The 25281-nt window shown below is 43.6% G+C and overlaps 1 protein-coding gene across 3 annotated transcripts in view; it reads right to left on the bottom strand.

Moving 5' to 3' along the window:
• LOC115091183 overlaps window positions 1-25281 on the bottom strand; it is a 38472-nt gene that overhangs the window by 1707 nt on the left and 11484 nt on the right. For 2 of the 3 annotated variants that reach the window (XM_029601184.1, XM_029601182.1), the window contains exons 2-6: window positions 14058-14117; window positions 11369-11499; window positions 7974-8101; window positions 6431-6490; window positions 3209-3398 (exon numbers count right to left, since the gene is read on the bottom strand). In XM_029601184.1, the coding sequence (XP_029457044.1) occupies window positions 3209-3398; window positions 6431-6490; window positions 7974-8101; window positions 11369-11499; window positions 14058-14067 (519 nt within the window). In that variant the 5' untranslated portion in view covers window positions 14068-14117. Of the gene's footprint in view, window positions 1-3208; window positions 3399-6430; window positions 6491-7973; window positions 8102-11368; window positions 11500-14057; window positions 14118-21011; window positions 21084-25281 lie in introns of those variants that run through there. The other variant, XM_029601183.1, reaches the window with a different exon arrangement.

The following is a 25281-nucleotide window of genomic DNA, read 5'->3' on the forward strand; positions in this document are numbered from 1 at the left end:
AAATAGGCTGTGTGTGTAAAATCCGGCCTTTAGGTGCGTGGCTGGGCCTTGCGTGCACCGAGCCTATTTTCAAAAAGGCCCACCCACGCGTGTAAAGGCCGGTACATGCATAAGCAGCAGCCTTCCTCCAAGGGGCAGGGCGTGGGCCGGAACAGCGCCATTGATCATTGTCCTGCAGCCTCGCGCACCAGCCAGCTGCCGGCGCACGCAACTTACTTCAGGTCGGGCCCTGAAGTAAGTTGGGGAAATGAAAAGGAAAAAGGTAGGAATTAGGGGTTGGGGAGGAGAGGGGGAAGTGAGGTTAGGGTAGGGGGTCAGGAAGTTCCCTCCCAGTCTGCTCCTTAATTGGAGCGGATTGGGAGGGAACTGGGTCAGGCCGGGATGCGGCGCTGCTGGTGATGCGCAGGTTTTAAAATCAGTGCGCCCATGTGTGTGTGCCGGGAAGCGCACGCCCCTTTGAAAATTACCCCGAATTGCATTTGGTTTGCGCTTTATGTAAGAATCATGACCTGAATTTATACAGTGCTTAGACAATGAAATCAAGCACAGGGGAAGTGTGTGCTGAGAAGAAAGGAAAATGAAGAAGTTAGAGGGGAAAAATAAGAGATATGGCTGGAGGCTCCAATTACAGGTAAGACAGCAAAGCCAAACACCACAGGGAATGGGAGAAGAAAACCTTCGAGAGTAAACAGCTCTCTTGTGATGAAGGCTAAATTGTTTGACTTCTAATTTAAAGCCCTAATGTAATATTAACTCCATTAAAGCAGCTCATTGCCCGAGTGTATCTGAGTCTCACCGCACATTACTACACAAAATCGTTGGCCTCAGAGGCTGATGGTAGTGGCTGCTTCCTGAAGGACTTTCCTCATCCACACCCCCAGCCTCACTCTCTTCTTTTCCCAGGCTAACCCCCAAGTGCTTTTGACCCCCATACTTGACTCTCCTCCAGTATCTCTCTCTCTTCAGACCTGTAGCAGCAGAGAATGGAAAGCAGCAGGGCCGAGCTGGAGGCACCATTTCCCACATCTGCCTGTGGTCTGGCTCTTGTGGACCATGGGATGTCAGATTGTGCTGTCCCTTTTGCCTGTGGGTCATGGGTATCGGGGGGGGGGGAGGGGCAAAGGAGCCATGGCACCCCCAAACATTTCATCAGAAGCCTCATTGGTGGCAGGTGGGACAGCATATTATGTCCACCCCCAGTGCTGCCACAATCCTCTCACTTACCCTTCCTGCTCTTGGAGGATCTTGGCCTGGCAGTGCTTTGGCTTCTTTCTCTTCCTTGGCTGCTGGCACCTCAATGATGTCATCATCAGATGCCAACAGCTGAAGAGAAGGAAGCCTAGACTGGAAGCTCACATGGCAAGGCTGCAATCCTCCAGTAATGGGTCCAGCAGCTGAAGAAAAAGAAGCCTAGCCTGTCACTCCCATGATGACTGAAGTCCAGGCCATCACCACAGCTGAGCATTCTTGCATGCATTCATGTGTGTATAAGAGAGTATCTTCCTGCCTGCGTGTATATGAGAGTGCTTTCTTGCCTGCCTCTGTGTGTGTGTGTGTGTGTGTGTGTGTGAGAGAGAACCTTCCTGCCTCTGTGTATATGAGTGCTTTCTTGCCTGCCTCTGTGTGTGTGTGTGTGTGTGTGTGTGAGAGAGTACCTTCCTGCCTCTGTGTGTGTGAGAGTGCTTTCTTGCCTGCCTGTGTGTGTGTGAGAGAGAGAGTACCTTCCTGCCTCTGTGTGTGTGAGTGCTTTCTTGCCTGCCTGTGTGTGTGAGTGTGAGAGAGAGAGAGAACCTTCCTGCCTCTGTGTATATGAGTGCTTTCTTGCCTGCCTCTGTGTGTGTGTGTGTGAGAGAGTACCTTCCTGCCTCTGTGTGTGTGAGAGTGCTTTCTTGCCTGCCTGTGTGTGTGTGAGAGAGAGAGTACCTTCCTGCCTCTGTGTGTGTGAGTGCTTTCTTGCCTGCCTGTGTGTGTGTGTGTGTGAGAGAGAGTACCTTCCTGCCTCTGTGTGTGTGAGTGCTTTCTTGCCTGCCTGTGTGTGTGTGTGAGAGAGAGAGAGTACCTTCCTGCCTCTGTGTGTGTGTGAGTGCTTTCTTGCCTGCCTGTAAGTATGAGTGTGTGTGTGTGTGTGTGTGAGTGAGAGAGCACCTGCTTCTGTGTGGGTGAATGTCTGCCTAAGTACATGAGTGCCTGCCTTTGGCTGTGTGTTTGTGAGTATGTGGGTGACAGCATGTGGGGAATGTTTTAGAGAACGAACATGTGTGAGAGAGACAAAGGATAAAGTTTGTGTGGTCACTCTTCCCCCATTTCACAACATTCTCCTGGCCATTCCAGGAATGGAGAGCAGGAGATTTTTAAATCTTAATTTTTGGATGGTATTTGTGTCTACTGTTTTGAAGTATTTTATTGTTTTATGGGGAAACATTAACACAGTTATGTGAGTTTTTAATTAGTGGATGTTCTAGTCATTGGCTATTATGAAATATTTTTTTCCTTTTATTAATATGGTTTTACTATTATGAATGGGCGGAGCTGGGGGCAAAGCTTGGCTGCACCCCTCCCCCAATCAAAAAGGGGGCGGTCCATGCTGTTGGTGGTCCCAACTGGGAGCTAGTTCTGTCTTGGCTGATCCTTTCCTCTCTGGGACACAGCGCATTCCCCTATACCTCGTGCAACTCTGCCACTGGACTCCTCCCTTGTTAATCAGACATGGTTACTTGTATGCTGGAGCTCTCCTGCCCCTTGTGTGCTAGCTGCAGAGGTGGGCTGGCAGGCGGCTGAGAGGAACGAATAATATTCCACTGAGGGGGGGGAAATTCCAGCCCTTGGAGACAACATTATACAACTGCTTCCTGCCTTGCTGCTGGTATTCCTTAAAGGGTGCTGCCCTGAGGTCTTCTTCCTGCCAGCAGGGGTATGGGAACCCTGCAAACCGTGCTGTTACGCGGGCCATTCTCCTGCTGGCGTCTTGAGCATAAAGTTAGGCGACCGCCACAAGGGTGATTTAGGGGGCACTTGCTGCTGCCCCCAAATTTTGCCACCTAAGGCCACTGTCTCACCCCACCTAATGATAGAATCGCTCCTGCCAAGTCAGGACGGAGGGATGAGCTGTAACTGTCCGCATCGCTCAGCACTGGTGTTAATTATAAATTAACTCTGCACTGCACCTCTGGCTGCTTTGTGGACCTATTCTGGATTTCTGCTCCCTCACCTTCTTGTTTTCATCCCGGAACCTTTGTAAGAATGCGGCTTTGGTTCGTTCCTGTTCCAGATCGTGCAGGAGTGCCAGGCGATCTGCCTCTCTGGCAGTCTCGGCATCTTTCGCCTGGCTCTTCAGCATTTGTCTCTGCACGGCCCATTTCTCGCTCATCTGCTTTTTCAGTAGCTGACGCAATTCCTGTCTTTACAACCAACGGGAAAGGCAGAGAACCAGGAAAAAGGAAGTCGAGAGCACGGACACATTGAAATAGTAAACGGACAACTTTCAAAAGATTTTCAGGGACTGAGCGCTGCCTTCTCCCTCTGCGGGTAAAAGTACCTGTGTGGTTTTCGTTCAGCTGGGGGCCGGCGAGGAACACATGGGGATATCATTTTGAAGTCCCCATGAGTACTTTACAGCAACAATTTTGTACCTGCCAAATCCATGGGTATGGAAGACCCTGCTCACCACCGGCCCCCACATTTTCAAGGAGAAACTCTATGCCTACACTGTGCACCAACCCTTTTTTTTTTTTTTGCTTTGTTTTATTTTTCATTTAATTTGTTTTATCTATTTAAAATAAAACATGCAAAAAATGGTATACCTAAAGAAAAAAATGCTGGGTCTGCCTACTCCCTCCCCCTTTGCCAATGCGAACCCCCCCGTGCCTCCAGACCTCCCCAACCATTTATCCCATCCGTGCTTCTAAGGGGCAGGAGCGCCTGGCGATTAGGTAAGAGGCTGGGGGAGGCAGCGGCCGTTTGAAAATGAAACCAAATAAAATTTCATTTTGTTTCAAACAAGGCACATCCCTACTCGCTAGGGACTTTCCCTGTGAAAAATTCATTGGCAGGCCCACCACATGAAAATTGCCTCCTTAAGTTTTCTTTGACATGACATTTCGTTGGATTGCCCTACCCTGCATGGTTTTAAATGGGAGACATTACTCCTGCTGCTGAATGATATCAATCCACATCACTCAAAACAGAATTATTAGCTACTGACAACATAATAGTTCTTGTCATAACTAGAATAATGGGCATCAGACAACAATAGATAAATGTACAGAGGCCAATATCCAGCTAAATAATATATTTTAAATATTCGGCTGCGGTCAGTGGTGGGAGGGGAATGGATGAGTTGAGTTAGCTGGGTGATCCAGGAAACTACAGACTGGTTAGCCTGATGTCAGTGCTGGGAAAAATGGTTGAAACTATTCTAAAGAACAAAATTACCTAACATATGGACATACAGTAATTTAATGGAATAAAGTCAACATAGATTTAGTCAAGGGAAATCTTGCCTCACCAATTTGTTATATTTTTTGAAGGCATGAATAAACATATGGATAAAGGTAAGCCAGTTACTGTCTCTGGATTTTCAGAAAGCATTTGACAAAGTCCCTCATGGGAGACTCTTGAGGAAATTAAAAAGTCATGGGATAGGAGGTGATGTTCTATTGTGGATTGAGAACAGGTTAAAAGATAGAAAACAGACAGTAGGTCTAAATGGTCAATTTCTCAATGGGGAAAGGTGAATAGTGGAGAGCCTCAGGAATCTGTACTAGGACTGCTGCTTTTTAATATATTGATAAATGACCTAGAGAAGGGAATGAGTGAGGTTATCAGATTAGCTGATGATACAACATTATTCAAAGTTGTCAAATCACAAGAGGATTGGGAACAATTGCAAGAGGACCTTGCAAGACTAGGAGACTGGGCATCCAAATGGCAGATGACATTTGATGTGGACAAGTGCAAGGTGATGTATGTTAGGGAAGAGCAACCCAAATTATAGCTATATCATGCAAGGTTCCACATTGTAGTCACCTTCCAGGAAAAGGACCTAGGCATCATTGTGGATAATATGTTGAAAGCCTCTGCTCAGTGTGTGGCAGTAGCCAAGAAAACAAGTAGAATGCAAGGGATTATTAGTAAAGGAAAGGAGAATAAAACAAAGAATATCATAATGCCTCTGTATTGCTCCATGGTGCAACCTCATCTCAAGTATTGTGTGCAGTTCTGGTCACTGCATATCAAAAAAGATAGAGTAGAATTAGAAAAAGTACAGAGAAGGGTGACCAAAATGATAAAGGGGTTGGAATGATTCCCATAGGAGGAAAGGCTAAAGAGGTTAGGTCTCTTCAGCTTGGAGAAGAGATGGCTGAGGTGAAATATGATAGAGGTCTATAAAATAATGAGTGGAGTGAAGTGGATAAATGCAAATTGGTTGTTTGCTCTTTCAAAAAGTACAAACACTAGGGGACATTCAATGAAGTTACTAAGTGACACATTTAAGAGAAATAGGAGAAAATATTTTTTTACTCTATGCATAATTAAACTCTGGAATTCGTTGCCGGAGGATTTGGTGAAAGCTATTAGTGTAGCTGATTTTAAAAAAGGCTTAGGTAAGTTCCTGGAAGACAAATCCATGCTTATCCCAGGGATAAGCAGCATGGAATCTATTGACCTTTTGTGATCCTACCAGGTACTTGTGATCTGGATTGGCCACTGTTGGAAAAGGATACTGGGCTTGATGGAACTTTGGTCTGACCCAGTTTGGCAAATCTTATGTTTTATATACCTGTCTTAATATTTAACCAGATAAACTTATGCGGCTAACTTTAGGATAGCTGGATATATTGAGCGGCACAGCTGTGCCACTGGATATATAGGATAAGTTAGCCAGATACGTTTATCCGGCTAATATGCCGAGCTGCACAGAGGCTGAATATGGACCTCATAGTAGTTACAACTAATTTATATACACCCTATAATAGGCATCATATTATGCATCAATTCTTGCTAAAAATTTCCTGAAACTATCTATCTGAACTTTTGTTTAAACTCAAATAAATGGAAACATGAATGGATTATCTTGAAGACATACAAAATTGTGCAATGTCATCCAATATAACCACTTTCAGCGACGTATGAAATCACTCAGCAGAAAGGGGATTTTTCCAGGAACTCTATAGATAGTTAATGGCATATTCAATGCTAGCTACAAATAACAAAAATTGGTAAGTACCAATCAGCTTGCACTGACAGCTCCCACTGGAACTGTAATTCTATTCTAGTAAGTGCAGATATCCTTTCATTCTTGTTCAGCTTATTTGTATTGGTGTAAGTGCAAGACAACACCCATCAGTGGAGAGAACTGAAACAAAACAGTATCATTTCTTTGCTGAGAAAACCTTGACCTCCCCGCTTCTCCCTCTATAACGTTTCTTACCTGTATTCTTCTTTTTCAGCCACAGATCCATAAAATGGTCGTTGCCAGCCTTGATGGTATCTGCCACATGGACACACAGCAATGAATATCCAGGACTGACTGTGCCTCCCTTCTTGACAGCCCCATCCCAAATTTTGCCAGTCAACCTCCCGCTCCCTCAGTCTCACAGTGAGAAAATGAATCCCTCCCCCATCACAGTTTTAAACAGAATTTATCGCTGTTATCTTGATAGGGTCTCCTTATCGGTATAATGCCATGAGGCCAAAATAGTGGCAAACCAAAAATACTCGCTGCACTTTCCCCCTTTTGTGCTAGGTTGGTTCCTGTCGCAGACTGAATGGGGCTTCCTAGCACTCTCAGCATGCTCTGTGCTCCTATGTGTGCAGCAGGAAGACCCTAATTCTGATTGCACATCAACACTCTTTCATGCTAGGAAGTAACACTGCATTAACCCTTACTGATCTAAGTACTGAAGGGCGATAGTGTCAACGCCTGCATTTAAGCACGCATTGGCACAGGCCGTTACCCAACGCCTGTTTACAGTGCTTGTTATTGCATGCACACTAGCATTACCACACAGTAACACTAGTGCACTTGCAAATAACCTACTTAGAAAATTGCAAATAGTCTCGTTAGGTAGTAACTATTCAGCGTTGTTACCTAAGATGCTTAACATGGTCCTTGTAACTCTGAAATGTTTACAACTTAGGGAGTGTAGTTAACTTTTGCAGCCTAGTGTGCCCAGACAACCTTCCCCCATCTTTCCCTGAAACATGAATCACATTCTCGGGAATCCTCTTCCCCCCCATCTCTCCACCAAAGTAAGCATGTGAATTTTGGAACTCCATCCCTTCCCTCCTGCAGAACCCCCAAGCTAAGCTGGCAGGAGGAGAGCCGCTTGCCTCCAAATGTCATTACACTGCGGCAGGTGAAACTGTGGGCACATGTCATGCAATGAAGGGATCCCAAACAGAAGACTTGTGTGTGGGCCGTTATAGTCACAACAAGGCTTCCTTGCACATGAGGAAGCACCATGGCAGCATCTGAATGTGAATTTGAATTTAGAAACCACTTAGAAGTTCTGACACAGAGCATATAAATTTTGAATAAATAAATAAATAAATAAATAAATAAATCTGTGATGCATCACTTAAGAGCAGCCAAAATCTTTCCAAGCCAGGGTGAAGCAGGAAAAGCCTCCGACTTCATTTACAACTGCACAGTTGCTTAGTTTTCAACCTTCACTACACATGTCCAATGTTAGCGGGTGTAGCTTCAGGTTATAGGCAATAATCTGCGTCCTCGTCAGCAAGACTGTGCCTAAATCCAGCATGCAGAGACTACAGAAAGCCTTGAGTGACACTTTGACACTGCTTCTTCATAAGTAAGTCAACTGGGGTTGGAAAGGGAAGAGACTGTGAAGGCTCATGTCATAGCACCAGACACACAGACTCAGCTAAGGTCAAGGTCTGACTGGCCCACCTTGTGGCCACCTTATCACTCCCTTGAACATTTCTAACCCTTCTTTTGCCCCTGTAGTCACCTGCAGTACTCCTTTTGCTGCATGACGATGGCACGCTGCTGGTTGAAGTGATGGGCTGCCATGGTTTCTAAGCTCACTGTCCTCCTCCTGATTCCCGGCGGGTGCAAGGGATTTACCCGAGAGCCAAACTGCAGCACAGAAAGAAACTCAGCTGCAAGGTATACCAACGGTGAAAAATCAAGACTTGTAACATGTGCTTCAGGCATATAGGAAAAGATTTCTCTTGAAGAGATGGCTTTGCTGCCTAAGGTATCTTCTCATACGTATTGGAATGGGGTGGGCTACATGGGCCATGACCCGACCAACTTTTCTGCCACTATGAAGTCTCCCCCCCCTGGCTATCCCCAGAACAGCTGCTGGTACCATGCAGCTCTCTGTATTTTCATGCTGGTTTTGTGAGAATACAGGCACTGTAAGTGGTGGCCATGTGGAGGATTTTTATGTCTCAAAACATGCATAGACAATATTGCAAAAGCAAAACTTAGTTTACTAAATGTTGCTAATATACGAATAATGAATCAGCAAAGATAAGTGATATAAAAAATTATTACAGTATCAAAGTAAGCCTTATATAAACCAATATAGGTAAATAGGATTATATTAACACGGACAGAAATAAGGATAAGATATTATACAAAAGACACTTCCCTTATAGATCTTCCTTCTACAAGCAGTGACCTTGAAAACCTGAAAGATTGCGAGCCCGGGGACCCCTAAATGAACCAGCTGTTTTCCTCTTTGCTCTTTTTGGATCATTCAAAGAAAATTAGCAAATGCAGTTCCTTATATATCTTATTTTTCTGTCTTAACTTTAGGTCTGTAAGCAATAGGTATTCTGTTTGCACTTTAACAAAAGATTTACAACCAGCTCATTAGGAAGGCATTTCTGCACTAGGTGAACTAGACGGGGACTTAGGGCGCCAGGGTCCAAGGGGCAGCAGTCGCGACATGCAGCTAGATCCAGCTGCATAGTGATGGTCTCATTATCTCACACCAGTGCAATAAATTAATCAGGGGCTTGGCTGCTTGAGGCGACTGACTGACATGCTGTGCGATGCGGCCCGTAGAGAAGGTTACTGCCGCGGTGGCGGTAGTGGCAGCTCAGCAGCTGCCGAAAGGATATTTTATGTCAGCGATGAGTGACCAACCCGTCCATCCTCACCCAACTTGGGGGCGGTGTGACGGGGAGGGGCATAACTGGGGGGAGGGGGGGGAAGCATGACTGGGGGGGCAGGCGCAAGGCAGAAAGTCCACCTAGGGTGCCTAATACCCTTGCATTGATCCTGTCAGTACTAGTTTCTTATCTTCCCCACCCTTATTTCTTACCAAAACAGTTGTTAAGAGACACCAGATGTCTTATGAGGTTATCTTAACTCATTATCAACTCATTGGTGCCAGGGAGTCTCAGGAATGAAAGGGAAAATAAAGACAATGATAGTGTCATGCTTTTACAATCCTTGTACTTAAATTATATATATATTGATCCACAATCATCAATCATTGGGGCTTGTTCTGATCCATAGCTCTCTTCGCATCACAAAGTCTTCCAGGGATTTAGCTAAACTGCCTAAAATTATCTTCTTACAGGCACCTGCATGGCTCAGAGAGCTGAGCAGTGCCAGCAGCTTTCCTGGGGATGGCCGGAAGAAGACTTCAGAGTGGAGAACAAGGTTTGACAAGACTGGTCTGGTGGGGGACGAGGTCCTTAGAGGCAGGCAGAGTTATTGGGAAAGGGAGGGGCTGGAGGGAGACAAGATGGCTTGCTAGTGGGGGTGCTGGAAGCAGGCAATTAGGCTGGCTTGCTTGGATGGGGGATGGAGGCCTAAAGGTAAACAAGCTGGCTTAGTTGGGGGAGGGCTGGAGGCAGGCAGGCAGGCTGGCTTGCTTGGGGGGGAGGGGATGGAGGCCTAAAGGTAAACAAGCTGGCTTAGTTGGGGGAGGGCTGGAGGCAGGCTGGCTGGCTTGCTTGGGGTGGGGGGCTCCAAGCAGATTGACTTGCTGGGAGGAGTCCTAAAGGCAGACAGGCTGATTTTCTGGGGAAGAAGGTAGGGGCTGGCGGTCGGCTGATTTGCTGGGGAGGGAAGGTGGAGGCAAGCAACTTTCCTTCCTGGGGGGTGAGGGTTTGCTTCCCCCCAACTAAAAAGGCATTTCACTACCCCTGCTTCTTATAACCACTAAATAAACTTTTACTTCTTTGCAAGCCCAGATCTTCATCCCTCTATTACAAATACAAGCACTTCTTGCAATTAGTTTGTTCTAACCCATGGTACCCATACATAGCATTCAGAAATTTATTTATTTATACACTGCACGGCCCAAACAACGTAATGTACATCACCTATTCAATAGGAACATATAAAATACAATCCCTATTCAATTCCTTCCTTCCCCATATCCCAGTCTTCACCCACATTCACCAACACCACCACCCAACCTCCTAGACTCAATCTTGTATTCTCAGATGTGACTTCACCCACATTCACCAACACCACCACCCAACCTCCTAGACTCAATCTTGTATTCTCAGATGTGACTTCACCCACATTCGCCAACACCACCACCCAACCTCCTAGACTCAATCTTGTATTCTCAGATGTGACTAGTTATAATTGTAACACCCCTGTGACACATCCATCCCCAAGCCACCCAAATCTTCCTCTCAAATTAAGAACAGTGATTACATCAGGGGTGGCCAACCCCAGTCCTCAAGAGCCACAAGCAGACCTGGTTTTCAGGATATTCACAATGAATATGCATGAGAAAGATCTGCATGCATTGCCTCCATTGTATGCAAATATCTCATGCATGTTCATTATGGATATCCTGAAAACCAGGCCTGTTTGTGGCTCTTGAGGACTGGACTTGTCCTATATTACATGAATGGGTGAATCCCAGTATAACTATAATTCAGAGGGAAATTACTTTCCCCATAATGTAATAAACCTACTGTAATGGCAAGCAGTAACTGTTGCTGGCTAAAGATAATAGAGCTCATCTAGTACTCGGAGGGTCTCTGTTTGCTGGATCAGTAGAGATGCTGCTTCTGGAGCAGTGGTTCTGAAACCAGTCCATGAGAACCACCCAGCTGGTCAGGTTTTCAGGATAGGCCCAAAGAATATGCATGAGATATGCTTGCATGCACACAGTATAAAATATATCTTGTTCATATTTATTGTGGCTAGGCTGAAAACCAGACCGTCTGGGTGATCATCGAAGGTTGTGCTCAAATCCACTGGTCTAGACTGCAAGGCTGCTGGTTTTCGCCCTGGTTAAGACATTTCCTCTCAGCAGGTTTATCATCCAAGCTCCTTTTTTTTTTTTAAATTATATTTTGCATTCTCCATGTAGAGATGACATGTGCCCAGCTTCCATCATCATCCTTCTTCCTGTCTTACCTTATTAACAGAGAGTGGGACCGAAGCAGGCGTCACAGTGGGCAGGCAGAGCGGGGTAACTGTGCATCTTCTTTTTGGAGTACTGAGGCCTCCAAAAATGGCAATAGGAGTACTTGTTAATGATATCCCTCCTAACATAAAAAATAGCATTGACATAGGTGTGTTCTTAAATCCAGAAAAATTCAATTCATTACAAATGAAAAACAATTATGACTGTGTCTAAGAGAATCTTTCTATGGTGTTTTATACCAGCAATATGTTAAAAAAATTAAATAAAATAAATAAACTCATTACGCTGTAGCATTTCTCTGCAACATAAGACGATAGCTTACCAACCATAAAAATGGTGAAACGTAGATTCTGATAAAATGTACACCTGGGATCTTGCAGACCTTATAATAAACTTCTTGGGGCGTTTTCTTCCTTGCCATTGCACTGCTAAAAAAAAACTTCAGAGTGCCTTCCTGACACCAATAGGAAAAAGATTCAAACTGGGCAAACCTGGAAGATGAGCCAGGAATAGTCCAGATTTATTGAACTTGTCCCCGTCAATCTACTGACTCCGATGATTTCAACCCCTTCAGTTTGGAGAGGGCTTGGATTTCTTCCAGCGGCTTATTTAATGATGTTACAGAATTGCAGAGACAGGGACAATGAGCCTTGCAGTTTTTAGGGGCCTATTTGCTAAATTGAGTTAGCGCCCATTAAATGCCCACATTAGCATGATTGCATTAACAGCAACACAAATCTTTTGGCATGAACATCGATTTTTACATTAAAATATGACCAATATACAAAATGATGCTAATCAGCTCATTATCTATTTAGATTCATTTCCTGCCTTATCAGATTAAGTCAAAGTGGGTTACAATGCATAAAACAATCATTCTAATTTACAAATACATATCCCTACCTCATCATAATAACCCCCTGCACAATGAGTGGGCAAAAACCCCACCCCCCCTAATCTGTATGGGACTTGGCATCTAGGGAGAGAGCTCTGTGAGCGGGCATGTGCTGGGCAGAAGAAGAGGCGGAGCCCAGGTGGGAGGTCCTGTGGCTCCAGAAGAGGCAGCTCCTGAAATATCCCTGCCATGAGGTAAAGCTGTAAGTACACTGCTGAAGGTAAACAGTTTGTATGGTGATTGGTGTAAATAAAGTAGAAATCTTTAAGAGGAAGGCTAGAGTCAGTGTGCTACATGTCTCCAACCTAAGAAAGTTACTTGACTATCCCTCCCCTCCCCCTTTAAATCTAATCTTAATATCACAACAAATAATAGTCACCCCCTCCCCCTCCAATTTCCTCCTCTTACCAGTCCCTACTTAGTTTCATGCCATTAATCCTTCTCCACTTACTAACCCGAAAACTCTGGAAATGCTTGTCTAAATAACCGGGACTTCACTTTCTTCCTATATCCCAAGTAAAGAGCCTCCAGCCGAATCTCTAGAGGGCCCAAGTTCCACAAAACTTTAATGCAAAAATGTAATATAGATTGTATTAGCACAAAACTCCAAACAAAACTTTTTTTTGCATAAAAAGTGCAGAGTAACATGCATTTTTAATGCGCATTACTGCTGCACTTTAATGCACGCTTCATTAAAGGGCATAAAGTCTAACGGTGAATAGTGCATTCAATGCATTTCAGTAAATAGGCCCCTTTTTCTGCTTTCATATTCTCTGTTTCCATGACATCTGAGGGCACCTATACAACTACCTACCCTTACGGGTAGATTTCAAAAGCGATGCGCACACAAAAACGGCCCCACACAGACCTGTGCACGCGTCAAGAATAAGGAGGCAGAAAAGGGGCGGGGCCAAGTGGTGCAAGTCTGGAGGTTTTGGGAGAGAGAGAGAGAGAGACTAAAAGGGCCAATCTGACACTCTCTATAGATATCCCACTGTAAGATAGGCTCTTTCAACTCAGGGTACTTTTTTTTTTGGGGGGGGGGGGGACGGGGGGACAGTGTTACAAGGGTCTACAGACCCTTGCGCCCTAGGCAGACCAATGTAACACCACCATCCCCATAACCCACCCTGCGTTAAAAGTGCCCCTCTTACAGTGGGATATATATATATATAGAGAGAGAGAGAGAGTGTCAGATTGGCCTTTTAAAAGAGTCTGTCTGTCTCACTCACTCACTCACTCTCTCTCACTCTCACATATCACTTCTGTGAGTATGCACATAAAGGGTCCACAGAGTAGGGATATTTTAAATGGCACATGTGTACTTGCACGCACAATATAAAATTGAGCATAGTTTTGCTAACGTGCATTTATGGGTGCACACACACACATAAAATTTACTTGTGAGTCTGTAAAAAGTGGAGAGTAAGGAATACTAGCGGACTAGAAAGAGAACTCCAGCACACTGTTAAAAGTCAACAAATAGCAGTTATCCCTCCTTTATTATTTTTTATCATACCTAAGATTAATATAAGAGTACAGTATTCTCATATGGATATCCTATTCATATAAATGGAACTTCCAATCCACAATCCAAATAGCGTATATTATTTGAATCATGTAACCGAAACTTTATTGGCACCTACTAGCTAATTTATAATCCTAACCAGACTTATTTATGTGCCTATCTGTAAACCGTTGTGATGGTATACTACTAAACGACGGTATAGAAAAGTTTTTAAATAAATAAATAAATAAATAAATATCAAGGAAACAGCCCTTACCTGGACTCATGTTCTATCAATAATGTATGGTAGCCACTGGGAATGAAGGAATTTCTACCCCTGTAAAGGAGATAGCAGGTCTTTGTTAGCTTTTCTATAAATCAGAAGCACAAAGCAAACCCCTTGATCCTGGGCTTCCATTCACTCACTGTATAAAAGGAAAGATGTTAACTGCAGAGCTGACACATGACAGCATGCAATCATGCAGACTGCTGGTTTAATCACATGATATACATGGGGGAAATACACAGCAGTTGCTGATCAAATAAATACTTTATTTTCACTGCTCCTGAGTACTTGTGTAATCCATCTTTAGCAAAAGACAATGAAATCATATGAGATGTGATACCTGCCACGCTGCAGGGCTGCAAATTGAGTGCTGTCTCTTCAAGAATTGTAGAATTACAGGCTGGCACCAATTATGGGCAGGCAGCTTGCTGATCCTGCCAGCCCAAGATAGAGGGAAATCTGCTCAGGTGCAATACCTAAAATGTATTATTTGCTTGTAGTTAAGGTAAGCAGCCCTTCATATCTTCTGTCACTAAAATAATTTTTTTGAGGTAATGCAATCGAGTTATCCACCAATATCATGTTTCTGTATCATTGCAGGCTGTTAGGATTTGAAGACATGCAAACCACTGCTATTTAGCTGCATGAGCAAAACAAGTCAGTGCAAGTAATGCATAAATATTTGAAACAATAAATAATAATAAAATATGTATAAATGTGGAGGGTGATTTTAACAAAATAAATAAATAATAAATAAAATAATGTGGGAAATATGCGCTTGCCAGCAAGCCATTTCATCAGGGTTTAAACACTAACTTCCCTTCTCCCTGACCTTTGCCTGAATAAAAGCATCACTTGTGCTTAAGTCTCTGCCTAGGAAAGGATACCTGACTGTCATGTATTTCTCTGGCTTATAATTATTCCTGATAGCCTGAAAGTAGGGCTGGGTGTTCCCTAGTCAGAGGCAGGACAAAGTCAGGAGGTATAGATTTCAGCAGCCAATGAAATGATCCGTGCACACCCCCTAAGCCAAAGCCAATAGTGTAAGGACTCGTCTGTTGCTATGGGAAAGTAGCCAATCATGTAATGACACATCATCTGCCTTTGTATGAATGTACAATAAAAGAGAGCGCTACATTGTGCTCAAGTCCTTTTTGACCTGCCTGCCATGAGAGCTGCCTCAAGTGTGTTCTTTGCCTCCATACTCTACATCTGGTGATCCCGCGACGTGATGATAAACTCTCTGCTCATTCGGCTGGACATAGCCTAAGTGCGCACTGTTCAACAGATTTGCAAATCGTAAGTATATTTAAAGTAATTTTTAGTATATTTAAGTATTTTTTAGCAAGTTTGTTCCCCACATTCGTGAGCATGGGAAGTGATTTGACTGTACAGCAAAGGCTACATGCTAGGGAGCTGCAGCAAATCATCAATAATCATTATTTCATCACCAGAAGAAAAATTAATAAGTGAAATAGCTTGCCGTTGCCCTTGGTATTCCATGGAGGCTGGAACTCTAAATACTCTAAATACCCAGGAATGGATTTCAATCGGCAATTGTCTTCATACGGCTCCCAGAGCTCCCATAAAGCAAAGATTAATCTGGCAAAAATGTACAGAGGCCATCGAACACATAGAAAAAAAAAGTTTAAAGACAGCAGTTTCAAACCATGTGCTTTTAGAAGCAGGCAGGCTCAATCAGAATACCCTTCCCCCATCTTATGCTCAGTCTCCCTCAGAGACAGCAAATTCTTTGTATCAGCTCTCCATACCCACACCCAAGCCCATTCACACCTCTTCAGAAAAGCAACCCTTGAGAACAATTGAGCTACAACCTGGCCTGGGTGGGGCGATTAGCATTGAATTTCAGCAGAAACCGCAGAAAGAAAACCTTACAGAAAAAGAATTGTTGGAAGGACTTCAAGCCTTCCCCATCACAGAAAAGAACCATGAACAAAGGGGGACAGAAAATGAAATAGAACATCTGGGGACACACACTCACATGGCTCCTGTGGCTTCCTCTGCGTACACCTCAGAGAAAAGGCCCCAGGAAATAGAAAACACTGAGGTCAGAAAAACTAGCCTTCCTCCATCTTGCCTGCAACCCCCTTCCCCCACCAACCACTCCCTGTACCCTCATTTGCCATTGCCTGAGACAGTCATTAATTCTGCATCATCAATTTGTCCAGGTAAATTACCATCTCAAACCACTGCTCCCGGTAACAATTTATGTGCCGCGGTCAGCATGGGATTTCACCTAGAACATGGAAATCTCACAAGAGAGGAATTATTGAAAGGGATTCAAACCTCTCCTATTACAAAAGGGATTAAAGAGCTGAGTGTGGCAGCAATAGAGTTGAGTGCAGCCCGGAATGCCATGAGCAGTGGCTATGCCCCCAGGTCTTCAAAGAAATCAGCATATAAGACCTTGGGCCAAGCAGCTGCACTCCTGCGTTACAAGCAAAGAAAATATCAATATGAAAAAAAGGATTTAATTAGACTCCTGCGTTACAAGCAAAGAAAATATCACTATGAAAAAGAAAAAAAATGGTTTCTCTTAACAAACAGGACGGATTTGGAAAAAAAAATGGTTTCTATTAGTATTTGAATTCAGTTACAAAAAATCTGCATACTTTGAGAGTATTTTCCCCCCACAAAGTGTATGCATAGCCTTATGTTAAAACTGTACTGAAATTTGAACAATTACTGTGTAAATTACATGTGAAAGTTTCCCTTTTGCAAAGTTTATTTGGCTCACATTTAAAAATGACTCCATTTCTCTGAGATTTAAGTTTATAGTTTGAATTGCCAGCACACAGAACTTATATTTTTATTGTAATTCTCCCTTTCAGGACAAAAGTAAATTAAAATAGTATCTGTCTGCAAGGAATCAGCAAATCCTCGGCCAGCCATTGTCTGTGGTCGATGTTATCTAATTTGTTAAACAATGCTATCTTCAAGTTCCTATTGACTGAAGGATTAACTCCTTGGGTGCAGTTCTTTTCTTTTGAGAAACACTGCTCCTCCCCCCCTTTACTGTAACTCTTGCTTGCCACTCATGGGGGAGGGAGTGAGAACTTTTGAAAAGAAAAAAAACTGGACTTAGTACTGCAGTTTCTCTCTCTAGTTTATATATTTGTTATAACTTTTCTATATTTGTTATAACTAATACTTTTCTTTAACTGTGCTTGCAGCTTTCAAAGGGGGGCACGAGACAGTTCAGATCTCCTGCTGATCCAAATCTTTTCCCTCAACCTTCAATGCATTACTACACTAGCCCTTCATCTGTTATTAATCTTTTTAATACTTTCAAACTTTAGCGTGCAGCAGACAGAGCTGAGCGAACAGCGTGTTTAATTTCCTATTCTAATAATTATATGAAGAAATTCTATTCTGATATTCCACCTTGAAAGTAAGCTCAGAGTATTATGGATTGCAACCTGGCACAATAGTTGCAATCTATAAAGTAATGATGGGGTCTCCACTAGGAGGCGCTATGTTATTCTACAAGTTATATTATATTATTGTTTTAATAATTCTGTTGTATAATAGTTTTTATTTTTCAGGCCTACAGACCTTCTGTATTAAGGACACTTCAGTTTTATTTTCTTTTTCACAAAATTTATACAGAATTCTGAACCTTTAAATTTTTACTGACAGAGGTTGCTACATCTACAGCAATCCCTCCCAAACCTTTTCTTGCAAATCCAAATTGATTTTATTAAATTGAATAATAGAATTGATTTCTTCAAGGTTAAAAAAGTAAGAATTTCACTTTTATCCTTACCTTAATAAATTTTTTGCTGTATGCCAGTTTTTAATATTTTCCAGATTTACAGCCTTCCTGCCATGAAGAGATGTGAAGATGGACACTTTGCAGTTTATTTTAACATTTTTCTAACGCCTTTTGACTTTTGATCCTTGATCTAATTTTGTTTTTGATAACTTTTTGATAAGATTTTTAGCTCATATTATGTGTTATCTGTTGTCTGTCTTGATGCAAGAAATATTTGCAGGATGGATGAATATGTGTCAGTTTTGTGTAAACGAATATTTGCAAGATGAATGAATATATGTCAGTCTTGTGTAACATATGTTTAATGTAATGTCTAATATACTTGTCATTTGATTCAGCTTACAGCAAATGACTTTTCCTTTAAATGATTAATTTACATTTATTGCTATTTTACTGAATGAAAATTGATTACTGCATAAAAACTTTCTTGATAATGGGGTTACGTTCTGAAAACTAAAAATGGCTCTGCTTACTGCAGCCATTCCTTTGCATGAATTTTGTCAATAATTGAACATTAAATACTTATTTGGCATCCCCTACAACACCACAGGGCAAGCCATTGTGGAGAGAGCAAATCATACCTTTAAGAGCTCTGGACCAAACAAAAAGAAAAAGGGGGGATTGCCCCTGGATTTTCCCCCTGAACAAAGTAGGATTTTCCCCCTGAACAAAGTATTGTTTACTTTAAATCATCCAAACATATCAAATATAAGAACACAGCCATGAGTAATCATTATGGGACTAGGGTTAGTCACCCACAGCCATCAGTTTTGTATAGAATATTTAATGTCTGGTACGGTCCCGTTCCCTTAAAATGGGGAACGAGGATATGTTTCTCTGCTTGCTTCCACAGGTCCAATCAAGCCGTGGAAAGATGGAAAGGTGTCCAGGTCTACAGGACCCGATCCCCAACTTCTCCCTGAGCCTCCACAGCCCTCAGAAGGACAGAGACCGGACTCCTTGCAAAAAGCAGCACCACATGACCTGGGGACAGATCAAGGCCCTATCCAACCAATCTGCACAACTCTTAGAACAGCAAGGCCTTGAGAAAACTCCAGAGAACTTATTAGCCGCTTTTTCTTGCCTGAATGCCAACTCATTAACAATTGTGTTCTGCACCCTCCTCCTTTGCCTTATTTCTCCAGCTATGGCGATTTCAGAACAAGGACTCTGACAGAACAACATGTACATCCTCGAACTTTTCACACCTGTTGTATCGAACAGACTGTTAGATCTGCACACACATGCCAACCCAAGCCTGCGGAGAACGACTGATGCATGCTGTACCATTTAACCTTACAGTATGGACTAATTATCCTTTACAGAGAGGTTTTCATTAACTCTCCAGTTAATAATACCATACTACACATTGGTAGCCGTATTCAAGAGACTGCCGCTCTTTGTTGGGACTATGATACAGGGGATGGGAAAGGGAATTCAGGTGGGAAATATCCATATTGTAACCGAACCTTTGTATTAATCACTGAACACTTGCATAATTATACCACATATATATACAATTGGCAGATTTCAGGATGTGCAGTGGGAGACCCAAGCAAGTACAGAAAGTATAGAGGGGATGAGGGATTTACCCTTTGTAGTTATATAGCCCAAATGATAACCAATGACATGTCCACTAATCTGTTAGGAAACATATGGATGTTATGTGGGCGTAGAGCATATATGTACATTTCCCTAAGATGGAGAGACAGATGCACTCTAGGCTACATCCTCCCCTCATACTATGCAGTCAAAAATTTACCCAAAGCAAGGCTCCGTAACAAAAGGGAGGCGATAAATAATCCCATAGAAAAGTATACAGAAACTCAGATAGCTAGAAGCCTGTTTCCCCCAATGGGGACAGCTATGAATTACAGAGACTTACACGTCCTAGCTAACTGGACGACTGCCATATTTAATCAGACAGTCCATGCATTAAAACTACTCACAACAGAGGTTTCTCAGATTAGAGAAGTAGCATTACAGAACAGCTATACCTTAGAAACCATTTTAGCCTTAAAGGGTGGTGTTTGTGCATTAATTGGATCTCATTGCTGTGTGTACATATCAGTTTATAAAGCAAACCTCACACATACCATAGAGCAGATAGAAACCATGGTTGCTGATGCACCACTTTCAGACAGAATACCAACTTCTCCATGGGACTGGCTATGGTCCTGGCTCCCTGATATTTCTGGTCTCAAAGGGGTGATTTCTATTATAATTACTGTAATTAACTTAATTATTTGCCTGTGATGCTGTATTCAGTGCATACCCAACCCTCATATCCATATTGAAACCTTGCTCTCAGCCCGGATACAAAGATGTCTTGTAAGGTGCCTAATAGGGAATCCGGAGCCCTGCAGAGTTGGCACACCACCTGCACCAGCTCTGGGTGATATGGAGATTCAGGGGCTCATCGGCGGCTGGCACACAATGCCGAATCAGCTTTCTTCTCTCCATAATCCCTCTTCCCCTATTTCCAGCCCATACCAAGACATAACAGATTTCAGTAAGGGTCTAAAGCTTTACTGAGCTGCCTAAACAAAAACAGAAAGGGTGAGATGTGGGAAATATGCGCTTGCCAGCAAGCCATTTCATCAGGGTTTAAACACTAACTTCCCTTCTCCCTGACCTTTGCCTGAATAAAAGCATCACTTGTGCTTAAGTCTCTGCCTAGGAAAGGATACCTGACTGTCATGTATTTCTCTGGCTTATAATTATTCCTGATAGCCTGAAAGTAGGGCTGGGTGTTCCCTAGTCAGAGGCAGGACAAAGTCAGGAGGTATAGATTTCAGCAGCCAATGAAATGATCCGTGCACACCCCCTGAGCCAAAGCCAATAGTGTAAGGACTCGTTTGTTGCTATGGGAAAGTAGCCAATCATGTAATGACACATCATCTGCCTTTGTATGAATGTACAATAAAAGAGAGCGCTACATTGTGCTCAAGTCCTTTTGACCTGCCTGCCATGAAAGCTGCCTCAAGTGTGTTCGATGCCTCCATACCCTACAAAATAATAAAGTGTGCATGCATAAAGTTTGTTGATATAATTTATTTGAACTAGAACTGAAGGCAATTTGCTGATCCTGCCAGCCCAAGACAGAGGGAAGTTTGTTCTGGTGCAATGCCTAAAAGTTATTTACTTACAGTTAAGGATTAATGCACTGTGAGGACTTTGAGTTGCCTGGTACCAGTGAAGCAGGAGGATTTCTTTTGCTGTCAGCTACTGGAGAGTGGATTTTCTGAGACCCAGCCACACAAGCAACAGCACCAACTTCCCCACCATTCTGTATTTCAGATCAGCGACACAGTAGAACAATTGATTTAAGACTTTTGGGTGTTTGCCAATGCAAGGACTTGTTATAGCTCATATAATCCATGCATTTCAGCACTTTGCAAATTGCATGTGAACTCAATTGCATAAATCTGAATCAGGCTCTCAGGCCACCCACACTCACAAAAGCACACAAGCTCTCGCACACACACTCACATATAGGCTCTTTCACATACCCTCTCTCTCTCACACACAGATACATACATATGCATGTAGGCATCGGAAGCAGTTTTATCATGAGTTGTGGTGGCCGCCTCAGGCAGCAACATAAGAACATAAGAAATTGCCATGCTGGGTCAGACCAAGGGTCCATCAAGCCCAGAATCCTGTTTCCAAAAGAGGCCAAAACCAGGCCACAAGAACCTGGCAATTACCCAAACACTAAGAAGATCCCATGCTACTGATGCAATTAATAGCAGGGGCTATTACCTAAGTAAAATTGATTAATAGCCATTAATTGACTTCTCCTCCAAGAACTTATCCAAACCTTTTGTGAACCCAGCTACACTAACTGCACTAACCATATCCTCTGGCAACAAATTCCAGAGCTTTATTGTGCATTGAGTGAAAAAGAATTTTCTCCGATTAGTCTTAAATGTGCTACTTGCTAACTTCATGGAATGCCCCCTAGTCCTTTTATTATCCGAAAGTGTAAATAACTGAGTCCCATCTACTCATTCAAGACCTCTCATGATCTTAAAGACTTCTATCATATCCCCCCTCAGCCGTCTCTTCTCCAAGCTGAACAGGCCTAACCTCTTCAGCCTTTCGTCATAGGGGAGCTGTTCCATCCCCTTTATCATTTTGGTTGCCCTTCTCTGTACCTTCTCCATCACATCTATATCTTTTTTGAGATGCAGCGACCAGAATTGTACACAGTATTCAAAGTGTAGTTTCTGTGTAGGAATCTATAGCAGCCTGGTTTGTTCTGTTTTCCTAATAGGAGGTGCATTGATGTTTTAGTGACTTGTATATTTGCAGTGTGCCTTTTCATTGCTAGGTTTGTTACTGTTTGAGTGCTGGCATTTATTGCTGTTTTGGAATGGGAAATTTACTATATTGTTATTGTAACTCCAAGACCACCTTGAACACACTTTACAACGGGCACAGGACCTTTGCTTTCAGTGTTTATTTTAGTTTTCCTAGGGATTTCAATGTTATTGTAGTAGCTAGGAGTGGCTTCAGCTTAGGAAACAGCCAGGAAAATGGAAGCAGGCAGACTCTGGCTGTTTCACATACACAAACGTTTAATTACAGAACAGAAAAAGATGAATCGTGTTGTCTACGGCCGGCGCCATTTTGCGCAAAATGGCAGCGCAAAATGGCGCCGGCCGTAGACAACACGATTTGACTGCAGGAGGTCGTTCCGGACCTCCGCTGGACTTTTGACAAGTCTTGTGGGGGTCAGGAGGCCCCCCCAAGCTGGCCGTATGGTCATATGGCCGGCGCCATTTTCCGTACGGAAAAACGATTCGCATGCAGGAAGTCGTTCCCGGCCCCCCAGGGACTTTTGGCCAGCTTGGGGGGGCCTCCTGACCCCCACAAGACTTGCCAAAAGTCCAGCGGGGGTCCGGAACGACCTCCTGCAGTCGAATCGTGTTGTCTACGGCCGACGCCATTTTGCGCAAAATGGCGCCGGCCGTAGACAACACGATTCGACTGCAGGAGGTCGTTCCGGACCCCCGCTGGACTTTTGGCAAGTCTTGTGGGGGGCAGGAGGCCCCCCCAAGCTGGCCAAAAGTCCCTGGGGGTCCAGCGGGGGTCCGGGAGCGATCTCCTGCCGCGAATCGTTTTTCCGTACGGAAAAACGATTCGCATGCAGGAAGTCGTTCCCGGACCCCCGCTGGACTTTTGGCAAGTCTTGTGGGGGTCAGGAGGCCCCCCCAAGCTGGCCAAAAGTTCCTGGGGGTCCAGCGGGGGTCCGGGAGCGATCTCCTACACTCATGACCTCGGGGGACAAAAAACAAAATGGCGCCGGCGCTACCTTTGATCTGTCATATGACAAGGCAAAGGTAGCGCCGGCGCCATTTCTACAAGCACCGGAGGTCCGAGAGTAAAAGATCACACCGGGACCCTTCCTCTGGACCCCAGGTAATTTAAGGCATTTTGGGGGGGTTCGGGAGGGTGGGGGATTTATTTTAAAGGGTCGGGGTGGGTTTTAGGGTTGTTTTAGTGTGCCAGTTTTCCCGCCCTCCCCCCCCACTGGACCCCAGGTAATTTAAGGCATTTGGGGGGGGGGGGGGTTCGGGAGGGTGGGGGGATTTATTTTAAAGGGTCGGGGTGGGTTTTAGGGATGTTTTAGTGTGCCGGTTTTCGATTTACACGATTTTCACGATATTTAAAAAACCCAAACGGCGACAATCCAATTCCCTCCCCCTCCCAGCCGAAATCGATCGTTAAGACGATCGATCACACGATTCACATCTCTATTAATTATTGGGTAGTATGTGATGTGTCTGCTGTTTGAAATATTTTAATGGTGTTTGGTAAAGCTTTCAAAATTTGCATGAATATTTAATTATTGGATATTCTATTCATCAGCTGTTTTGAAATTATTTTATTTGTATGATTTTATAATTATGATTAATGATTTATATATCTTTATTTTATTGATTTGTTTCACGAGGAATGGTGACATTTTTGTTTTTCCATTGTTGCACTGTATAGAGTCTGGCATGATGTGTTTTACAATTCAGTTTTTGTCTGCACATTTCTATTTATACTTTATGTGGCTTTATTCTGTATTTGGTGAGGGTTTGTGTTCTGCATGCAAAGACTGAGATGAAGGATTCTTTTAGCATATGGTTTCTCTGTAGGGATCTGTAGTAGCTTGGTCTGTTCTGTTTTCCTGATAGGAGGTGTATTGATATTTTAGATTCTGGTGTAATATTTTTTGTATTCTTTTTCATAGGTAGGGTTGTTATTCTTTGAGTGTTGGCAGATAGTACTGTGTTGATACAGGAGGACCATGCCGAAATATATCATAATAGGTATGAGGCCATATGAATTCCAAGATGCAAAGTTTTCTTGTTGGCATCACAACAGTGCATGAAATTATCACAACTTGTATATTAATTTTACCTCAGAATGTAATTTTTCATGTAAAATATGTTATAAATGCATAATTTAAAATTGTGTATGGGGAGGGGGCGTCAGACTGTAAGGTTTGCCTAGGATGCCTAATACGCTTGCACCGGCCCTGTATGGAAGGTAAGGTATTAGGATCCCAGGGAGTGTGGCAGGGTTGTGAACTTCCTAGAAATATTATCCCTGACACTCTCTCTCCCACTCCTCTGGGAACTCTGACCCCTGCTTTCCCCCTTCTGCAGCATTTGAAATCAGCAAAAGGGCCAGACTCCAAGGGGACCTCCTTTGACCCTCTCGATGGTTTGACTTGTGTCATGCCTTGGGTGGGAGGGCGCACCTTCTCATCCCTCACCTCAGGCAGCAGATTGCCTTGAGCTGCCCCTGGCAGGCACTCATTCACATCCTCTCTCTCTCTCAAATACACATACAGAAAGGCTCTCACCCCTTCTTTCACACACACACGCCCACAGGCTGTCTCATACACACACATGCATAAAGACTCTCTCATACACCCTCTCTCTCACTCACATATGTATACAGGCTCTCTCACACACCCTCTCTCTCTCACATATGTATACAGGCTCTCTCACAACACACACACACACACTGGCTCTCACTCTCTATTACACACGCACACACATTCTCTCTTCTTGGGTTGTGGAGAAATGAGGTCTGCCGCAGCCCAGCTGGGCCTCGCTCTTTGGGCCATAGTGGTAAGGGGTCCTCGCTGTTTGGCAAGGTGAAGTGACCTCCCCAGGATTAGATTTTTTTTTTTTTTTTGGGAGGGGGCACTTTTTGCAGTTTCTAAAATTATGCCGCTGTTGTACTTTGGACATTGAAGCCTGGGCCCCTGGTCGCTGTAAGAGATGACACCAAGTCCCTGTGGGGACTTGCAGCGATAGGCTAGCTCTAAGAAGAGATGGACACAGAGATGGACACAGAGAGAAAGCTTTATTGTACTGCTACGAATATGGTAACCCGAGGATCGGGTGATGA

Source organism: Rhinatrema bivittatum, chromosome 4 (assembly GCF_901001135.1).
Source record: "Rhinatrema bivittatum chromosome 4, aRhiBiv1.1, whole genome shotgun sequence".
Lineage (NCBI taxonomy): Eukaryota > Metazoa > Chordata > Amphibia > Gymnophiona > Rhinatrematidae > Rhinatrema > Rhinatrema bivittatum.